This window comes from Xenopus laevis, chromosome 4L (genome assembly GCF_017654675.1).
Source record: "Xenopus laevis strain J_2021 chromosome 4L, Xenopus_laevis_v10.1, whole genome shotgun sequence".
NCBI classification, from domain to species: domain Eukaryota; kingdom Metazoa; phylum Chordata; class Amphibia; order Anura; family Pipidae; genus Xenopus; species Xenopus laevis.
Genome location: NC_054377.1, coordinates 59,123,696 through 59,141,070, shown reverse-complemented (window position 1 = coordinate 59,141,070; position 17,375 = coordinate 59,123,696). Strand labels below are relative to the sequence as shown.

Sequence of the window (17,375 nt, the reverse complement as noted above, 5' to 3'; positions counted from 1 at the left end):
TTGAAGTTTATCAGAGCACAAGTCACATGACTGGGGGCAGCTGAGAAATTGCCAAAATGTTTAGCCCCATGTCAGATTTCAAAATTGAATATAAAAAAATCTGTTTGCTCTTGAGAAATGGATTTCAGTGCAGAATTCTGCTGGAGTAGCACTATTAACTGATGCGTTTTGAAAAAAACATGTTTTCCGATGACAGGATCCCTTTAAGCATATACATACAGTAAGGTTATAGTAGTAACCAGTGGCTGGACCAAATAATGTATAACATGTGCATTCATATGTGGTTATTACAGCCAGCCGCTGAACCACTGATGTTATCCCATCTACATTCAGTTTGGTGTAGTATTAAGCAGTGCCCAGACCAAGAATGTATAACATGTACATTCATATTTGGTTATTAAAGCCAGCTCTAGAACCACTGAAAATGTTTCCACAAATGTATAACATGTACATTCATATTTGGTTATTACTGCTAGCTCCAAAACCACTGAAATGTTTCCACATATATATGCAGTCAGTTTGGTTACTAGATTATGCAGTGACAGGCCCATAAATGTATAACATATGCATTTGTATTTGGTTATTCAAGCCAGCTCTAGAATCACTGAAATGTTTCCACATATACAGTCAGTTTGGTTGTAATATTAAGCAGTGCCAGGACCACGAATGTATAACATATACATTCAAATTTGGTTTTTACTGCCAGTTTCAGAACCACTGAAATGTTTCCACATATATGTTCAGTTTGGTTCCTACATTATGCAGACTGAGAGCACGAATCAATCTGAGCTGCTAAGGGAGGGGGTGGGAGGGGAATCTACCTGTTCATTAATTGCACCTGAACACTGACCTCCAGAGTAATTACCTAATTACCTGCAGACCAACATAGTATTCTCAGTGCTCAAATAAGCAGGCTAATATTGTCTTAGCAACGTTCGCATAACATACAAACCAGTCTTGCCATAGTGCTCCTTTCAGAACCTGCAGATCATCATTGCATAGAACTGCTCCCAGCACATGGAAAACAGTATTGCATTATCACTGCATTACATTATCATTGCTCATAGAACATATATATCAGCATTTCAGCTGCACAGTTCCTCCAATCTGGTTAAGTTAAGAGCAGGCCCGGACTGGCAATCTATGGGTTCTGGCAAATGCCAGAGGGGCTGCTGTATGGTTCCATAGAAAGTTACCATATAGTGGGCTGGTAGGAGGCTGTTTTGGACTGGTAGGGGGCTGTTTGGGCCTCTGTGTACTTGGAATGGCAGGGCCTATTTTGACTCCCAGTCCAGGCCTGGGTAAGAGACTCTGGCAACAAGGTGGCATTCCCACCTTAAATTTAGCGTTTAACTGCCAGTAGATCAGGGTTTGTTTTTTTTTACCTGGAGGCTGCAAATTACCTCAACCTTGGGAAAGACTTTTGAAAGAGGCAGCTGGCTCTGAAAACCTAAATTCATCCAGAAGAAAAAAATAATACCCCCATATAGGGGAAAAAAAGAGAAGGAGGCCATAAGGCTCAGGCCGCTAACTAAATATTACTAACTAACTGCCACCTCCATCTGCCATCTGTAAAAATCATAAAGGGTGTATGGGCCATATACCCCAATGCCGCTGGACACTTTTTAGACACGCCCAGGTAGGCATACGGATGGGGGGACATAGCACTTGCCACAGCCCTGGATATAATCTGGCTGGAGGGCACATGGATCAAGGACAAACCAGTGATATAAGCCACAGTAACACTGTGCCTACCTGATCCAGTTGATGAAGACTTAATACATGAGGTATGTGCTTGGGGGAAAAAGATTACAAAGACCAAAACCCCAGTCCCTAGGACGCTAACAGCAGCCCTAATGCTTCCCCAAGGTTAAAAAGAAACTTGCTTCTAACAGGGGCAGGAGCGTAACTACAGAGGAAGCAGACCCTGCAGCTGCAGGGGGGCCCAGGAGTTAAAAGGGGCCCCATGAGGCCCTAACTAATGAGCAGTTTCTATACATTTTGGCAAAACGGGGCAACTTCTGAATATGCTGGGGGCCCTAAAATTAATTTGCTATTGGGCCCAGTAACATCTAGTTATGCCACTGAACAGGGGCAAAAAATAAACTAAAGCAGAAGGAAAAAAAAAAAGACACCGGACTAGGGGGTGGGGTTGGGCTTTTAAATCTTTGGGGAGGATCCTTCTGATGGGAGCACTGGGGCGGGGCTATCCCGGTAAGTATGAAATGGAGTTGTCCAGGAAATGCAGTTTCCTTTTTAAAGCAATACATATTAACTGAAATAGTAGTAAACTAGCTAAGTGGCTTCTTGCAGTCAAAGGTATAGTGGTGAATTTTCCTTCCATATAACACAATAATTCTGCAGCTTCAATGGAATAGCCTGCAGATGTTTATCTTGCTTACACAGTTGTACTGAATTTGACCCAAAGTCTTTTGTTCAATTTTTCTTTGTCTCCTCTGAGCGGTAGCCTTGGTGCCCTCTCAGCCCTTTCTCCTCTCTGTGAGGTGTCATCTGGAAGCTCAGAGATATAGCTTGTACTTCATAGCCGGTTATCCGTGCGTCCTTGAATCAATCTTTCCTATTTCTCCTCATTAAAAGCCTCCCAGGGGGCACAGTGACATTGCATGGAATGCCAGTAATAACTGGCTGGCTGTGTGTTGGGCACGCAGTGTTATTATCCGCAGGGCAATGACAGAGGAATGGCAAGGGTACCTAAGGTGATTAAGGATCCTTTCACTATGTAATGTTGTAACCCAATAGCTGGTTCCCCTCATTATTCATAATGTTGTAGAGATGTGTAGCTAGTAGGCTTAGCAAGAAAAAAACAGTTTGCAAATATGCTTGTTCCTTGGTATAGATTTACATTGTTGTAAGTAACATTACAACTCAGCTTGGAAACACAAAGGTGTTTTGTATTCGCGCAAAACCTTTCTTCTCCCTGTCTAAGAGCTGCCATATTGTTCACTTTACAGCACCAGTATTTGACATAAAAAGACTACACCATGATAGTATGTGGGATAATTACCAGATTTATTTATATTTTCAGGGTTGCTGTAACTGTACACACCATTATGTACTTCCATAAGCCACTGATAGTGTGTAATCAAATGAAAATACCTGCTGATGCACCCCATGTGTCATTGCCCTAGTTATGTGTCAAGATATTTGCAACAAATCTGTCTTTCCCTTGCTACTTCCTGCACTGCTGCTTTTGCAGAATGGAACTGAACTTTGAACACACTGCAGCTGCGGTATATATGTGAAACTTGTTCATGCACTATATACTATGTAATCTCCAACAAAGTGTTCATTGTAGACAGATCAGATTGAATCTGATAGGATCACAGGATGGTATTTCAAACCCAACACCTAAGCATGTATTTATGGCCGGATGGTCGAAACTGCCAGACAGCTTGACCAAATCTGTCATGTATAGGCATATTTACAGACGAATGGGAATTTCACATTCTTGGTCATCAGGTAAGTAGCTGCTATAATTTAGAAGACCATTGAGCTTAATAGTAGTCATTTAGATTTATCACATTTAGATTATACTTGGGAACTTTTTGACATACCAGTTAATCTATAGTACATGTAATTTGGGTTAGGAACGGTTAAGTGGAAGGAGGGAAGTTTGGTACCTTGGAACTTCCTAGCAGTTTGCCCTATTCATGGATGCCTAATCTGTTCTTTCTGCCAAGTGACATCCAGCATGCATAGGAATATATGCCAAAATTAAACAATGCAGCTTTTACTTCTAGGATTTTACAGCAGTTTCCCTATTGGCTCTTAAGCTCTTGGTTTTCTCCATTAAGTATATAAATTACCAGTTTTCTCAAACCACAGCTTCCTCCCTCTGCAGAAACCCTGCAATTGCCGATGAACATTGCAAGGTATGTGTCCTTAGCTTCCAGAAGAGCTTGCCCACAATAAGCAGGATATATGTTAAAATGTTTTGTGTTTGCCAAGCCTCACAGCAAGCCTAAAGGGCTTATATGTCAACTATAAAAAAACGAATTCTGATGTTAATCTACTTTTAAACTCTTTATGAAACGACTGGAGCTGCAGGACAGTTTTGTCACATATACTGAAGGCCATAGAGAATAAGGACACCTCATTTCGGGAATCAGCAGAACAACCAGTGGGGGCCCTGACAGGGACTTTAACCACTGACTGCATGTACCTACTAATCTGATTTTCCAATTTATGTATTTTTAATCTGTCCAGATGCAGAAAGATTTACACTTAAATATCACATGAGTTAAGTCTATGCAGTTTGGTTGCAGATTACCACATTAGCTGATAATATTGGCCCGTGCAAGACAGTCAATGAACTTTTACTGATGAAAAACTCATTTGTGACTAGCCATGTCTCTGATTGTTGGCTTGTAGGAATTAGAAATCATTTCTTAAAGGGGCAGTAAACTAATCTGTGTAAGCATGAGTTTAATGAACATTGCTTGTGCTGTTATACTTTTTGTGTAATGTTTTAATAAATAAACAATTGCCACTGCTTTAGTACATTGATATAGTAAAGCATCAACATGGGAATAGATTTCAGCTTGGAAACATGACAGTATACACTTTCTGTCTGCCTACATGCTGGTACCTGCATTGATAATAGTGTTTCTATGCAGGTGGACCAGTGCAGTACCACTGGCCTAAGCCGCTAAAACTTCCTAAATATAATACAATACATTGCAACACAAAAGGCTTTCTTAACGTAACCTGCCTGGACGGCTATCAAGGGCATCTAAAGCAGTCTTCATGCTAAATTCTTCAGTGCAGGAGATGTGACAGACAGTAACAAGCATATTATTGCGCCTGTAGCCATCCTCCTGCAACAACCCATTATAATCAGCAACTTTCCAAGCAAAACATACAGAGAACCTAAAAACAGAGCTGAAACGGCTTCACAATAAACTCCCCCCAGGCCATGGGTAGCAAAATATGGTTCTCTCACATCTATCAGTAATCCGACAAAAAAAGAAATAGATTATAGTTCTTCCAATGACACACTGAAGCTGTGGTGCAGAGCTCTAAAGATGGCCATACACGGGCCGATAAAAGCTGCCGACAGAACGAGTCGGCAGTTTATTGGCCCGTGCATGGGGCTCTCCGAAGGGCTTCTCCGATCGATATCTGGCCGAAAGTCGGCCAGATGTAGATCGGACGGGACTAAAAAGTCCATTGGCTCACGGCTGCATTTGTTCGTTGATGCGGTCCTGCGATCCAACCGCCTGTTACCCATCGCTAGGATCTGATCGTTGGGCCCTAGAGCCCATGACCAGATCAGCCGATATTCCCCAGAGAGATCCCCAGGGGAGAGATCCGCTCGTTTGGCGACATCGCCAAACGAGCGGATCTCTCTGTGTATGGCCACCTTACGGGCTTCATATTTTCAGATACAGTATTGAAATCAAGTTCAGGTAGTAGACAAATGGATATACTTATGAAAGGGTGCAAGAACAGTTTGTAGCAGTTTATCAGAGAAGAGCATAGCTCTCTGACAGGGTGTTTTTTTATTCCCTGCATGATTTCCAGCTTGGAAGGTGCCAAGATTCTTACAAATGCCCCTCCTCTAGAATGCCATGGCATTTACTTGGATCCTCCCAGTTAAAATGGGGGTCAGGGGATTATTTGCTTGGAAACACAGCATTGAGAGGTTCCAAATTTGACTAACCTACAATTGCACCAGCAGGGTCAAAGTAATTACCATGAAAGTCTATGGAGGGGCAAAAGCAATTGTTTCCCGCATACCTGAAATGCAGTCAGCAAAGTGTTTGCCCTTGTCCCATGTGCATATACCGATAGAATTCTGTTCTGGTGAAGTATGGCTAACTCTCCTTTCCCTCTTCTTACTAGTAGAGATAATGGCTCCTCCTAAATTCTGTAATTCTATATGGAAATTGAGATCTTGGCAAAGGGCTGGTGTTTGTTTTGTTTCATTTTTGCGTCACATTGATGCTATAAGTAGGAAGTGGTGATTTGGCCTGTGTTCTGAAGCTGATTTAATGTTTAAAACATGTTATAAAGCTGTAATATAACTTGAAAATATTAACATTTCAAAAACACCTGTTTCTCCCAAACACCTATTTCATCTAACTTGCACTGTATACAGACAGTACTCCAGCAAATTACTTTTTTACATTTTCTTTTCTTTTTTGGTCCTTTAACATAATGATTCTCTCTGGTTTTCCCAACAAGCAGCTTGGTAAGCTAGGGCCATGTTCTCTAAATTGTAAGTTTGCTACATAAGTTGATACATTTCTCAGCTGTATCAGAGAAATGTCTGTAATTAATGCATGGGTTGTAACATTTGACCTTATTAAAGAACAGAGAGCACTTGCAGAAAGCCTGAAGTCAGGAAATGTTTCAAATAATGTATCAAATTATAAGAGAGTTGAACACATTGCTGGTCTTGCAGATATATATTGCTAGGGGGTCATATAAAGTGATGGAGGTTCATGCATACTTTGATATTAAAATTGCATTTTCCTGTGATTCAGCCAGGTCGCTGTGAGTAATAGGTTTTACTTGCAGCAATCATAATATCCTATAGCATTTGGGAGATTTTTTTTCAACTGTGGAAATGAAAATTTAACTGGAGTGACAAATCTCCCTTTGTGCGTCACCCTTAAACTTCTAAGCACAGTACAAGAAAACTGAAGCAATACAAACTTGTTTTCCCCACTAGTTAAGTCTTTCCCCAAATGTAGTTACATTTTGCCTGCTGATAGTTGCTACAAGATGCAAAAGATTTTATGTCTTACAACCAAGTTGTAAATGTCATGCACGTTGCATACAGCCACGTGTAGGCCCCACAGTGACCAGATGCAAGTACTTTCTGTATAATATTTATGCATATTTTTGCACCTTATACTGTTCCTATTCATTTATAAATGAGACTCATAAGCCGCTGCTCTATTTATACAGGTATGGGACCTGTTATCCAGAATGCTTGAGGCCTGGAGTTTTCTGGATATGGATCTTAACGTAATTTGTATCTTCATACCTTAAATCCAGTAGAAAATCATGTAAACATTAAATGAACCCAGTAGGCTGGTATATCCTCCCATAAGGATTAATTATATCTTAGTTGGGATCAAGTACAAGGTACTGTTTTATTATTGCAGAGAAAAAGGAAACTTTTTAAAAATCTGGATTATTTGGATAAAATGGAGTCAATGGGAGATGGCCATTTTGTAATTCGGAGCATTCTGAATAACGAATCCGGATAGCAGATCCCATACCTGTATGTGTGTGTGTATGTATATATATATATATATATATATATATATATATATATATATATATATATATATAGTCCTCCCAAAAAGCAGCCGCACTCACAGGACTTATCCAAAATATAAATGCTTTTATTTAGAAACTAACGTTTCAGCTGTGACCCAGCCTTTGTCAAAGTTACAAAATGTTATGTAATTTTGTAACTTTGACAAAGGCTGGGTCACAGCCGAAACGTTAGTTATCTTTTGGACAAGTCCTGTGAGTGCGGCTGCTTTTTGGGAGGACTACATGAAAACATCGTGGCATGCACCCAGGCAAGGTTAATCCACGTATCGTGAGTGCTGTGATTTGGGGAAGTGTATATATATATATATATATATATATAATATATATATATATATATATATACACTTCCCCAAATCACAGCACTATATATATATATATATATATATATATATATATATATATATATACTAAGGCTAGTGCCAAGAAGGTTTCAAGCAATGTGTATATCTAAACATAAATTTTATTGGTTAAAGGGAATGTCAAGCGATAATACCAAGCAACTTTGCAATATACATTCATTACAATTTGTATATGGTCTTTGATATATATATATATATATATATATATATATATAATTTTGCAACATTGTTTAAAAAGTAACAACTAGGCAAATGATGCTTACAATAGCAATTGTTTTCACAAATAAATATAAAAGCACTGCAACGGTATATTGCAAATTATGTTTTCTTTTATTAGGCAAATTTTTACTTTGGGGTTGACTTGCCCTTTTGCATCGCCTTTGATGTATTATCAAAAATGCCCAAGGCCATGGAGTTGGTCAGAGAAATGCTGCCTAACATATTGACATTTGGGCTTACTTATTCAAATGTTGCTGACTGACTGAAAGCACAGTTATCATGTTTGCAGTATGAATGTATTTGTATGGAAAAGAGGGTGGTTAGGCAAAGGGTCTTATGGACGTTCTGCCAAACTGAAAAGCCTGTGGGTATTAGTTAACACCACCATCACTCATCTTGGCTGTAATATGTTGTGAGTCTTTGAGGATGTGTTCTGGATGTGAAAACTCTCTTTTAGAGGTGCAGAGAGACAAGCTCTTAGCAAGAGGGACAGATCCTTCTTAATTGAGCTGATATGCCATGTATAGAAACAGATGGCTTCTTTAAATCAATTATTCCTCATTTTGGTAAATAGGAATGATTTCCTGACAGCTACAAAACCAAGCGAGAAAGGGGTGTGAATGTGAGAGAATACTGTGTTACTAGGCTCTCTAACGTATACAATATACACTTCCCTGTTATCTGCAGTCCAGGTCACACAGATGAACCAGTTGCATTGAAAAATAAAGTATTTTTATCCATTAAAGAACTGGCTGTGACAGAAGATCTGCAACAATTGAACTACAATTAGAAATTATTGTCTTTATCTCTAGTTGAAAGTGAAGAGACACATGCAATTACCTTTGTTTTTTACAGTAGACTGCAGGAATCGTTTTCCTCTGATTTAACTTTTTTGCATGCATACTTTTATTATCATTATTATTTTTATTGTTATTATCTCTGTAACATCATGGTCTTCCACAGCCCTTTACATCTTTAAAGAGATCATGCCATGATTCTGATGGTATCGTTTTAAATACTAATAATTCATTCTATCACTTAATTTTTTATTTTCAAACTAACTTATGTTTTTCATTTTTTGTATGGACAGTGATCTCAGTTCATTATGCATGAGTTTTCAGAAACAGCTAGCACAGCACCATGCAAGATCTTTCAGGCCATTGACTTAACAATTACGATCTTTCTTGGAAAAAATCTTTCCTAGAAAGATTGTTTGTTTCAGTACACATGTGTAGAGCTGAATCGTCAGATATACAGGTAGAAACAATAGAATTCTACCTGTATCTGATGATTCAGCGCTAACAATGGCCGATGTTCAGGTGCCTTCAAAGGCACCCGATTAGCCCAATTGATAAGCCGACCGATATCCAAATCTTCTGCCGATGTCGGTCAGCTCTTTTCCCACCATACACCGAATATAGTACGAAATTTTGTTTTGTAAGATATTATCTGTGCGTCTATGGCCACCTTTAGCTATTCAATTATTATCTCTCTGTCCTATACGAACACTTCTCAAGTTTCTCCTCTTATATTCTGTTTTGCCACTAGGTGGCACATTAGTGCATATTCAGAAAATGTTTAGCTAATTTTGACCTGTGGACTGCTGAAACTAATCCAGCTACCTTCTTTTTGTAAGGACAAAAGACTGCCTGGGGAGCCAGGATCCAGATACTAAGGTTACCCCTGCCGGTTACTGTATTTAATATATTTAATATATTATACTGTAAGGGCTATTCCACACGGGGAGATAGCGACGCGTTTGCGGTCGCGGCGACAAAGCGCCGCGACAGTCGCTGCGACCGGCGCAGGCGACAGTTTTGTATGGGCGCCTATGTAAAAACGCCTGTGCTAACCACACGAGGCGATGCGCTTTTCAACAGTCGCCTGAAAATGCCTCGCCAGGCTTTTTCAGGCGACTGTTGAAAAGCGCATCGCCTCGTGTGGTTAGCACAGGCGTTTTACATAGGCGCCCATACAAAACTGTCGCCTGCGCCGGTCGCGGCGACTGTCGCGGCGCTTTGTCGCCGCGACCGCAAACGCGTCGCTATCTCCCCGTGTGGACTAGCCCTAAGAATGTAGAACAACGGTATATTGCTTTTTTGGAAATCAGTGTACCATTTTTTACAAGTGTATATATGTATGACTTTTGCAGCGTATTTTAACTGGCATGAAACACCTGAGACATGCCTATTGATGTAAATGAAATTGTTTGAAACAGCAAGCCAGTTTTCAGCCCAAAAACCTGCATAAGAATTCAGATTTAAGCCTAATCAAAGTTGTACAGTTGTAAAGTAAAGTAATTTTTTGTATGGTATTTTAGTATTTTTTTTTTTTTATAGTTATACACCTTCCTCTTCTGCCACATTCCAGTTTTCACATGGGGGTCCCTGATCCTGGCAGCCAAAAACGATTACTTTGTGAAGTTACAGCTTTATTGTTATTAGGGATGCACCGAATTCACTATTTTGGATTCGGCCAAACCCCCGAATCCTTTGCGAAAGATTCGGCCGAATACAGAACCGAATTAGAATCCTAATTTGCATATGCAAATTAGGGGTGGGAAGGGTAAACCATTTTTTACTTCCTTGTTTTGTCACACAAAGTCACACAATTTCCCTCCCTGCCCTAATTTGCATATGCAAATTCAGATTCATTTCGGCCAGGGCAGAAGGATTTGGCCGAATCCAGAACCAAATCCTGGATTCGGTGCATCCCTTATTGTTATTATAGTCTTTTATTAATAATCTTTCTATTCAGGCCCTCTTCGATTTGTATTCCAGTCTCTCATTCAAACCACTGTCTGGTCACTAGTAAAATTGGGGCCTAGCAACCAGGTAGCTGCTGAAATTCTAAACTGGAGAGCTGCTGAATAAAAAGCTAAATAATTTTAAAAAAAGTACCAATAATAAAAAATTAGACCAATTGTAAATCATTCCACATTATGCTAATTAAAAGGCGAATTAACCCTTTATTGGACTGATTTGCTTGAATACTAACAGTTTAAGAAGAATCCTGAGTTTGATGCATTCCTATTGTAGGTATAACAGTGCCACTTTTCTGTCTCCTTTCAGTTTGTGGGTGGATAAGGAACTCTTTTCTTTCAAAAAACAATTTACTTTTTGTGGTACTTGACTTTGGGAAGGAGTCTTGACAGGCTGTCCATTATGATATGCAACACATTCATTCATTGTGTGGCTCATGCTTCCTGTTATCTGTGCTTAAGCCATGTATACAGTAATCAAAAATGCTAAAGCACAAAGGTTACCAGCTGCTCTTGCTTTCCTTTTATTTATTAACCCCTTGATCAGCCAGAGAGAAATAACAACAACAAGAAACAGCTTTCTCTCGCTGTTAATGGCTGAGCAGTAGATAAAAGGTTAAGAGACTTCTCTGCCAGCAGCTTGCTGTAATGTGCAATTTGGGTCAGATTTCACAGGGACATTAACAAACACTTTGCCACACACAGGCCAGCTGTCTATGTTGTAAAGGGAAGATCATTGTAGAGGGTGTACACACCTCATCAATTCACTGCACTCCAGGGCTGACCTGTAGTCCTTATGCAATAAAGATTCTCTGACAGTGGAGATTAGGGGAAGTCTAGCTGTAATATGTATTGAAAACTGATTTCATACTTCCATACATCTCTAATTCTGGAGATGTGGCAATTCATAAGCAACCGGATAATCTGTTACCTCTTTAGATTTGGGGCAGTTGTAATGCTCACCTTCAAACACTTTTTTCAGTTCAGTTGTTTTCAGATTCTTCACCAGAAATATAGACTTTTTGCAATTACTTTCTATTTTCTATCTGTGACCATTTTTCTGATATTAAAGCCTAAAGTTTAAATTTTCACCGTCTTATGTCTTACTGAAGCAGCTTTCTAAACTACATTTAAGCTGGCCATAGATGTAAAGATTTTTAAAAGATCATACGATCGCACAAATTGTCCATCAACTAAAAAGACCAATTTGCCAGGAAAACAAAGGGTAGCTGCCTGCTTGGCCCTGCAAACATAGATAGATTGCACTGGGACCGACAAGGATTTTTTTAACCTGGCCGATCAATTTTCTGACAGATGTACGATCGTTCGAATCCCACTAACTTCACGATAATTTCGAAGGATTGGTCGGACTACGCTAACATCGGTCGATCGGCAAGAAAAATCTTTGCGCCTATGGGGAGCTTTAGTTGGTACATTTTTTATCTTTTTCCCAGCTAGCTGAATCCCTGTTGTTTCATTAAAGGCAGCTGTTAGAATTGATGCAATAATTGCTAATATTCTAAAGATACTGCTGAGCAATGTATCAACTAATGTAGCAAATTGTAGCAGTTCAGAATCTGCAACTGGATTACTGAGCTGCCAGACGCAAACAAGAACATTAAACTTTAAACGTCAACTTTGGAAAAACGATAAAAAAAATCAGTCTGTATTTCTAGTGAACAATCTGAAAACAACTTGGAAAGTGAACAATCCCTTTAAAGGAGACCTAAACCACCCTAATGACAACAGTCCCCCAGAACTGCCTGCCATCGCCCACCTCTCTCTCCCCACACTGTGCATTATTCATAAAGGTAGGGATGCACCGAATCCGAATCCTAATTTGCATATGCAAATTAGGGGTGGGCAGGGAAATCTCATGACTTTTTGTCACAAAACAAGGAAGTAAAAAATGTTTTCCCCTTCACACCCCTAATTTGCATATGCAAATTAGGATTCAGTTCGGTATTCAGCCGAATCTTTCACAAAGGATTCAGGGGTTCAGCCGAATCCAAAATAGTGGATTCGGTGCATCCCTACATAAAGGTACCCCTGCAAAAAAAACAACCTGATCCTAAAATGCATAACAGGGAAGCGGAGTTGCAGAATTTCACTCTAAAAGATTTTTTACTTCACTCTTTGATAAATATAACCCTATGTGTGCCATAGATCTAGCCATAGAACTAGAGCTGTTCTGTTTTGGAGAAATACAGAGCAGCTTAGTGCTGGATATGTAAAACAACTTCTCAGTGGGCCGCTGGTGTGCCTAAATAGAGAATTTGCCTCACAACAGTAGAGAGGACAAATTTTTTCTTCACCTTATAATGGCTAAGATACAGAGATAAATAACTAATTTATTTGTTTGTTTTTTCTAGGCTGGGCCTCAACCCCGTGATGTTTCCCACCAAGGCTCTACCCCAGGGTCTTGTCGCACTGTACGCATAGTGCCAGAACTTGAGAAGAGTCCCAAAACAAGCAGAGAAGCTACTTCATCGGTCCATTGCCAGGAAAACAGCTTAGATGTGCAACGTGTAGACCAAGGGACTGCAAGTAGGTGGCGCTCTCTGCATTAATGATTATGTTAGAGTAGCTAGTGGTAACCTGATAAGTAGGAAAGCATTGTCTGGGTAATCCCTGACCTTCCCTTTTGGGTCATACTGATACCATTGTAATGCAAGTCTGTACATGTTATTACCTTTTTTCATAGTACACAAACTGTCAGGGTATTCTGCTCCCCAGTATGTATGTATTTATCACTTGTTTAAATGATATTTGTTGATACATTGTAGTTCTGTCAGCTTACTAGAAGGAGAAGTTTCTGTATCATTTTACCTAATCAACAGGCAGGGTGAGAGCTATGCTGTCTCCCAGCATGAATGAGGTTAATGGAATGGCAACGGAAAGAAACTGGAGACAGAAGATCTCTGCAGCGTGTTGACTTTGCTCAGCCCTGCGGGAAGAACAGGTGCTGTGCACCCTCCCAGTCCTAGGGCAGGTGAACTTACTTTGCAGTCTAGGGAGGTTGCTCCCTCTGGCTGCCTGCCAGCTGCTCTTTCTTTTACGTATTGCTGTTGTACACAAGGCAGCCAGCTGCTAAAATGTGTATGCTTGTATCACTCTCTTGTGAGATTTAGGTAAGCCCTCAATGTGCAGGAATGGCCTTTGTTTCATATAGCTGACCACATGCAGCCTCTACAGGTAACTACTACTAAACTCTGTGTGGCTTTTAATATGATGTAGAAGAAGCCCATCGGGAGATCCCATTTCAGGGAACATTACATTTCCATGTTATCTCCATTTTGATATATGATTTTAACATATGAAGATGATGTCAGTGTGTCTGTCCAAGGACAGACACAAATTATTTAGTTCTGACAAAGCTTCCCCACTTTGGGTATTAACTTTGTCAAGATTTCTTTAGTTTTTTGGAAAATCCCGGATTTTGACCTGATAGCAAAGGCAGTGGGAATATGTCAGTGTACAAATACCGGGCGCCCTCCTTCAGCTATTTAGAATTACTGCAGGCACTCCTTCTGTTACCACTTGACATGTTTGTAAACAGCCAAGCACCACTAATGATGTGTTTATTGGCCTGAAAATGATCAAATGTGCATTTTCCATCTGGAAGTCCCAATCATGAGTGGTGACCGACAGCTTTCTCTTGTAAATGGCAGGCATGATAAGGGGTATTGGATGATTTTCCGCAGGTGGAAATGCTCAGGTAGAGATGTTGAGTGCAGCATTAGCCAAAGGATAATGTCACACATAGAGCTCCGGGCAATGGAAAAACACCAGCATAGAAAACAGCAATACCCCACAAATCTACTTTTGCTCACATGTGCGTAGTAACAAGGGGATATCATTCATAGCTTTGGGTTTGAATGGTGTTTTCTATGTTGGCCCCAGAGGATTTTTGTTTCCATTATTTCACCCTAGCTTTACAGTAATGTGTAACCTCTTGCAAAATTTAAGAAATGTGCTGCCATTTTAGAGACACGTTTTCCCACTGAGACCCTGAAAGTAATACTGCTTGCCTGCACCTCTGTAAGCACAAGCATGATCCTCAGCACATTATAGGGATATCTGTTAATGAGGTGTTTGAAGTCAAATCACCTTCCAAACTTCATTTTTGCTGTATTTATAAAAGCTGCTACTACTATTAATAATACAGTATATGGGTTATTGGGAAATTATTACAAGGGATTATCTCTTAGAAACTGAGGTGCGATTTGCACTTTTAGAAGAACAGATGTAGACTTCAGCAGGATCTCCTGTTGGAATATGTCCCACTTACTCCAATAAAGGCATTTTTGAAACTTGTCTACACGTCTGTTCTCCTGACGTCTGATGTGGCGGTAAATGGTCTTTACCATGCACCATTATTTCTTTCCTGTGATCTTGGTGTGTGATATTGTTGAACTGTACTGTATTAGCACTTTATTATTTTTATTACATTTATTTATAAAGCACCAACATATTCTGAAGTGCTGTACTCAAGGGTACATAATAATTGCCAAACAAATTAATACATTAGATACTGAGGGCCCAGGCAACAAGGGCTTACAATCTATTGGGATAGGGTTATAAATTCTATAATAAGCAAAGTACTTGGGGTCTGAGAGGGGCAATTGTGATGCCTTTTGCAATGGCCATATATAATTGTGAGCTGCTGCCATACTGCTAAAAGCTTTACTTTTGATAGATAATTTAGTGGAACAGGTGTTTTCATGCTGATGTACAAAATGCCTTTGTTGCAGCTCCAATTGCTGCAGAAGACTTGTGGCACCTTGAACTTGAGCTAAGAAAGATAGTAATGTATGTTTGCTAAGCACAGTTTGAAGGAAAGTTATATCATTGAAATCTCCTAGACAACACAACTGACATGTTACAGGTTAACCCGACCAGCACATTGTTAGTCAGAATACATACTGCTAGTTTAGAAGAGGCCAATGGCTGTCTTTTTTTTATCTTTTTTTTTTTTTAATCTCAAAGTAAATGGTTTTATTACCTAGCAGCAGTCAGAGGTTAATATAAGTGAAGAAATGTCATTATGTGCCGTATAATGTAATGTATAATGCATGGCACGGCATTCCCCATGTAGCAGCGGTAGGGTTTAATCCGAGTTTATGGCCTGACTGGTACAGCTTTGGCTCAGGCTATGCAGAAGTATTCCCTACCCCAGTGAGATAAGCAGACCGCCTGTTTTATATCATATCATATCCTCCCCCTGCCTCCTCCCTGCTTTTGGCTGAGAGGAAGAAAACGGCCCTAATTTGCAGTCAATAAATTAGCCGTTGCTGCGAGTCAGGAGCAGCGCCAGGCAGACAGGCGGTCAGGAAGTGGCTCAGAGTCTAAATCCGGTCTTGGAAGAAGGGGGAGACCCAAGGAGGGAGAAGAGAGGTGAAGCTAACAGACTGCAAGCTGTCTGTGTGGGCTCAGCTAGGATAAGGGGTGTTAAATTTCTACATCAGTTCATCTTCTCTAAAATCACCCTAAAATATCCCCTGAGTTCACCCAAAGGAGAGGGACGGCAATCTCAGCATGGCGGGGAAGAGCAGGGGATGGCAAACAAACTTCATGGGTGAGTTTACCCAGGGCAGCATTGATGGAAAGGATGGGGCAAGTGGGAGGGCTTTCAACTATAACGTGTGTAATAAAAAAAAATGCAAAAGGAACTTGAGGCTTATATCGATTAGATATGTCCTTAACACAAGGCTGTGAGAAATGCATTGGCAAATATCTCCCCAAGATGGGTAAGCTGTCAGTCTTCAAGTTTATTTAGGCTTTGTAGCCCAATCCCAGTCATTGTGTCTTGTCTCAGCACCATTTGCAGCAACATATTTCCATGTTTGATATAAGCCACTATGGCTACCTGGATAAAAGAAATGTTGCAGGCTTTCAGGACATGACAGTTATTTGGAGCATAGGGACAATGTTACTGGAGCAAGGATGTTCAGGCTGTGGCCCTCAGCTGTTTCTGACTTACAACTTCTATCATCCAAATGCCACCTCCCAGAGAATTGTGGGAGATTTAGCTCGATAACGGCTCCATGGCTGCAGATTAAGGAGCATTTTTATAAACATGGGAGACAGACATCACCCACTGCAACCTGATGAGATCTTTTCTTTTGTTTTATATCTTGTAGGGGATGTTTGTCTCCCATGTTCATAAATATACCCCTTAGTGTACCTCATCTAAATAATGGTCTTTCCAATTAATCTGTAAAATAATGTGTTCTGTGTTCTTAAGGCTTACCAGTGAATAACACAAAATATGGAAGACAACATCTCATTACCATACGTACTGTATCTAGTAGTAATGTGTGGGTTGACCTAAAACCCGATGTGACCCACCGGTTCACCTCTTTTTGGGTAGGTTCGGGTTGAAATTTGGCCAACCATTGTGTGGGTTAGGGTTGAGTGCGGGTTAAGCTCGCCATACACACAGACATCCGCTTGTTTGGAGAGGTTGCCAAATTGCCAATATTGGCTGATTCGATCGTGGGCCCTTGGGCCCAATGATTGGATCACAACCAGTAAAATAAAGGCCGTCTGACCGCATCAATGAACCAGAGCAGTGCTCGATCTGTCAAGATTTTTAAACCCCCCCCCCCCCGATTGACATCTGGCCTACTTTCAACCAGATATCAATCGGGGAAGCCTGTCTGAGGGCCCCATACACTGCCCAATAAACTGCCTACTTAATCTGTCTGCAGCTTACATCT

At 40.3% G+C, this 17,375-nt stretch overlaps 1 protein-coding gene across 2 annotated transcripts in view; it reads left to right on the top strand.

Annotated features, from left to right (window-relative positions):
• gse1.L (Gse1 coiled-coil protein L homeolog) overlaps positions 1-17,375 on the top strand; it is a 296,035-nt gene that overhangs the window by 75,841 nt on the left and 202,819 nt on the right. For both annotated transcript variants that reach the window (XM_018257972.2, XM_018257973.2), the window contains exon 2: positions 13,026-13,200. In XM_018257972.2, the coding sequence (XP_018113461.1) occupies positions 13,026-13,200 (175 nt within the window). The remainder of the gene's footprint in view (positions 1-13,025; positions 13,201-17,375) is intronic.